This window comes from Sprattus sprattus (genome assembly GCF_963457725.1).
Source record: "Sprattus sprattus genome assembly, chromosome: 15".
In the NCBI taxonomy this organism is placed as follows: Eukaryota; Metazoa; Chordata; class Actinopteri; order Clupeiformes; family Clupeidae; genus Sprattus; species Sprattus sprattus.
The window spans coordinates 14,517,280-14,522,058 of NC_137913.1; the positions used below are offsets into that span (position 1 = coordinate 14,517,280).

The following is a 4,779-nucleotide window of genomic DNA, read 5'->3' on the forward strand; positions in this document are numbered from 1 at the left end:
GCGGCGTCGGGAAACTGCTCTGCAACGTAGGATCCCTCTTACGACCGATTTCAAGTGCTTTTTCGCGTTCAGGAAACGAGGCCCAGCAACGTAGGATCCCTCTTACGACCGATTTCAAGTGCTTTTTCGCATTCGGGAAACGAGGCCGTATACAGTAACTGTCAAAATGTGAGTGCAAACGTTGTAAGTTGGCAAAACTTAATTAAATTAAGTTGATTCTACTTAAATTACTCAATTACAATAAGAGAGACCATTAAAAAAGTACAGTTTAATCAGAATAGATCAGTAAAGTCAACAAATTGCACACATTTAAGTAATGTGAACTCAATTTGTTTGAGTAGAAACGACATTCGGGCTTTCAGTGTGTCAAATGTTGCAGGTAAAATGGTCATTACCTCGGGAGGCTGTGCTTTTCCGAATACTTTGCACATCTGTTCATGAATGCTCTCTGTAGACTGACCGGCCTAAAAAGAATCCCTAGTGTTACAGCTAGGACTGTTACCAAAGTAAAAACTCCAATGACGATACAGGTCTTTTTAACCATTATGGAATTCTGTCTCACGCAGCAAGCTGATCGTCTCTGATACGTCTTCCTCTTTGTCGTGTGTAAACTCCAGATAAGAATGTCCACAACCTTACACTAGCAGCAACTCAATCTTGCCGCTTGTGGAGCAAGGTGTAACCCAACCAGAATTAAACATATATTTTACAACCAATCAGAACTCACTGACATTAGGTTTCTAGGCAGACAAGGACTGAAGAGGTTGCATGAATTCTAAACAATAGTTTTCAAGACAATTCACAGGAATAGTAGAAAACGTATCCACTACGCATTGAAAACAATAAACACATAACTCTTTTACAATGTAGGCCTACACTTACTATTATATACAATAACATTTTCAGTATATTTATTCATTATGAAATAAAAAATAATTTAAACTGTAAATTTAAATGTTACACACGTTAAAAGGGGAAGTGGAAAGAGGAAGTTTCAGAAACGGTCGGCTTGCTGCGTGATACAGGATTCCATTCTGGTTCACAAGAGAAAACCCTTGATATGTCTGAGCGTGGTTTAATAGCCACAGTTATCCTAACTGTTATACTTGGGCTTATTCTGTGGCCTGACAGTCTACAGGAAAAAGTCAAGAAGAGATGTGAAACGTATTTGGAAAAGCACGGCCGACCGAGGTAATACTGATAATTTTAACTGCTATTTGACTTCACAGACTTACAACATTTGACACACTAATGACATGGTTTACGAGTAATATACAAGCTAGTGAAACATCTGTGGCAAGGTAGTGTCGGCTCAATAGGTACTGTAATTACAATAGAGGATTGTATTGCATGCGTGCACACAAATGGTGACTGTAAACAGATAACAACTTTAAGTATAACAATGATTGTGATGATGACTACGTGGTGATGATGGTGATATTATTATTACAATGATAATTAGCTGTAGAATTAGTAGTAGTAGTAGTATTTCATTATTATTATTGTTGTGGTTGTTATTAGTGGTAGTAGTAGTGGTAGTAGTAGTGGTAGTGCATGATTGTTTCAGACACATGTTCCTCAAGATTAAACTCGCTCAAATGTGCATGAAGTCCTTTCATTGCAAATTATTTCTGAATTGCTTGTGAAAAGCAGATGGACAGATGGAAGGCAACCCATCTAATAGGAAGCAACTAGTGAATCCAGCAATGAGTGAATCCAGTTGTAACCAACTGCTGGGTGTTTTAAATGATGCATTGCTGTTGTCTACATGTGTGTATGAGTGTATGTGTACGAACTGCATGAGAGTGTGAAAGGGATAACCTGTGCTTTGGACCATTTTCACACCAATGTGCAGCCATGATGAAGTAATTGTCTAGTCAGATATTGGTCGTGGGGGAAATGCTTAGTCTACTCAACTATAGCCTGTTTGATGAAATAATTGAAACTGAAGAGAACAGTGGGCATTCTTCATGTTTTCAGTCAAAATGACTGTGAGAAGATTTGGGCTTCATTCACGCAAGCATTTGTTGGAAAGGATCCATGTGGTGTCCCTCCAGACGCTTATGACTCCCTAATACACCCAGTGTCCCAAAAGCCAGCATGTAACAAGGTAAAGACAGACCATTTTTGTTTTGCATCATAGTTTATAATTTGATTACGTTTATGAATTTATATACGTTTTATGAATTAATATTATTATTATGAATGATGTGCTACATCCCTCTTATTAGATGTTATTCTGGAGCAAAACTAAAGAAATAGTCCATGAGTTTGCGAAGAACTGTTCTTATGTGACTTTAGAGGACACTCAACTTGGCTTTCTCCTGGATGGACTCACTTGGTGTGGCAAAAAGGAGAGCCAAGGTACATTAACATTAACATGTTTTGTTATTATTTACAATATTTATTAACAATTGTTGAACAAAAACGACACATATTGTAAAACAGGTCTTACTATGCGTTTGTGTGCGTTTGTGTGTGTGTCGTGTGTGTGTGTGTGTGTGTGTGTGTGTGTGTGTGTGTGTGTGTGTGTGTGTGTGTGTGTGTGTGTGTGTGTGTGTGTGTGTGTGCGTGAGTTCGTGCTTGCGTGCGTGTGTGTGGCTATCCTTTTTGTTTGCTTTTTTCAGAAATCTTTACCACAGGATGCCCAAGTTGGTCAGATTGTGTGAACAATCCTGTGCGCTCATTCTGGATCCAAGCTTCAGCAGCAGTGAGTGCTTTTGGCCTGTAGTCTGACAGGGTCTTTGTTCCTGTTCTCCACTGTGGGTGAAAGTGTCCTCTCCACACCTTACATCACAGCTGAGCAAACAAAGCACTGAATCATTATATAGCTACATGCTGTAAATATCAACTGACCAGAATCATTGTATTAAAGTAAACCCCCTCTGGTTGTCTTCTCTAAAGGCAGATAAATGCTTCTAAGACTGCGCTACTGCGTGGTCACGCAGTCGCTTCGACGGACTCGTGGACATTTGTAGTAAAATACGTCTGAGGGGATCTGCAAGGTGTCTGAGCCAGTTTACTAATGTTAGCATGCTACTACCCACAAGGTAAACAGCGATTTAAAAATTGTTTGTTTGACCTTCACTTAGATTTCTTAGAATTATCCCATTATTGGAACTGAAAAATACGTCTGAGGCGATTTGCAAGGTGTCTTAGCCAGATATCTAACATTAGCATGCTATTGCCCACAAGGTAAACAGCGATGGGTTGGACCAATCACAACTCTGCGGCTTGCGTAGCCTTGTCGGATGGTAACAACATTTAGGAGACGCACGCAAGAGGTGCTCGGAGGGGGTATTCTGTATTGTGCGTGCTTGCGTGTCAGCGTAAAAAGGCTGACCATACATTAAGCTTAAGCCTGGGCGTTTCTGAAAAAAAAGGAAGACTTTACAGAGCTTTTTTTGAAAGGTTACATGGTCTTTAAGGCAGAAGAGTTAAGGAAGGAGCTCTAAATCTTGCTCCTGGGTGTGTCATAATTGCGGTGGATATTGTGGTATAAACAGCATTATTTATGACATTGTGTAACATGCAGTCAAGTGACCCTCTTGCAGTGTGATGTGTCCAAGAATCAATGTCCTTTGCCACCATAAAATGCTGTTATTTCGTTCAGTACTGAAACAACCTCATGCTTGTTCTCCACAGTTTGCAGCATCTGCATGTGGTGATGTCTCTGTCATGCTGAATGGATCTATGGATATGTCTTATGATCCAGACAGGTATGCAGTATGAATGGTCCATTACTATCTGTTATGATCTGTCTATTGGTGTTGACAACATATCTATCACACACTACAGGACTCTTATTAATGTGATAATTAAGTAGGATGATGTTGGATTAAAAATGAATGAAATGTTATTGGACTTAATTGCTATTGGACTATCTAAACATTTATTTAACTCTCTTGTAGAACTTTTGCTTCTGTAGAAGTCAAGCATTTCAACTCCTCCATCATGAACAGCTTGACAGTCTGGCTTGTTACCAAAGAAGGAGACACGTAAGTTCTTCATGTATTTGTCCTCATTTGGTGTCTGTATCTGTCCCTTTGCTACAGCATTTCAGGCAGTGTTTGAGTGCTGTGTGGGAGTTTATACTGTTATATTCTCCCGGTACAGTGTGTTAAGTCATTATAATGAATGAGTAATGAATGAAAAACATATTGTAACTGACCTACAGTATATGTATATTGACAATGTAATGTGTCTGAAGTTTCCTGTTATTGTAACTATTTTTTTCTGTCACTTTATCACCAGGAAAACTTGTGATAGTGATGAATCACTGAAAACTCTGCAAACCGACCTGGGCTCTTACTTGAAATATCAGTGCAAAGTTGTTTCACAGTGAGTTCAAATCTTTAATTTGATTTGCATGATTGTTCTATTGTTTTGTTTGTTTGATTGATTACTCTCTCTCTCTCTCTCTCTCTGAATACTCCAGGTCACAACTTCAGACTTGCATTGCTGATTAGTGGTGACTTCAGTTCATTCAACACGCGGTTCACACAGAAGCCTATCCACTGCCTATCCAAAGGCATGCTGTGTTCATTTCCACAATATATCCTCCAAATATATGCTCGGGAGAAAAGTGTGCTGCTTTGACAGCAGTGAAGAACCCCAATGAGATATGTTTCCGTAGTTTTAGTTTGTAACAGAGAGACAGGGAGAGATAGAGACACAAAGAACAGGGCAGTAGTACCTTTATTAATGTGATTGGTCATTTGGGGAAGTCAGGACAGGGATTAATGTGTGGTGTCAGAGGAAGACTGGACACTTAATAAC

General features: G+C 39.4%; 1 protein-coding gene across 1 annotated transcript; it reads left to right on the top strand.

The window, feature by feature from the left end:
- Nucleotides 1-1,060: 1,060 nt before the first annotated feature.
- Nucleotides 1,061-4,469, top strand: LOC308375858 (ADP-ribosyl cyclase/cyclic ADP-ribose hydrolase 1-like; the record flags this gene model as incomplete). The annotated part of the gene is made up of 8 exons (XM_080852053.1): nucleotides 1,061-1,191; nucleotides 1,981-2,110; nucleotides 2,232-2,364; nucleotides 2,628-2,710; nucleotides 3,646-3,719; nucleotides 3,912-3,998; nucleotides 4,255-4,341; nucleotides 4,439-4,469. 8 exons carry the CDS (start codon nucleotides 1,061-1,063, stop codon nucleotides 4,467-4,469), a joined length of 756 nt encoding a protein of 251 aa, XP_080708179.1.
- Nucleotides 4,470-4,779: the final 310 nt, after the last annotated feature.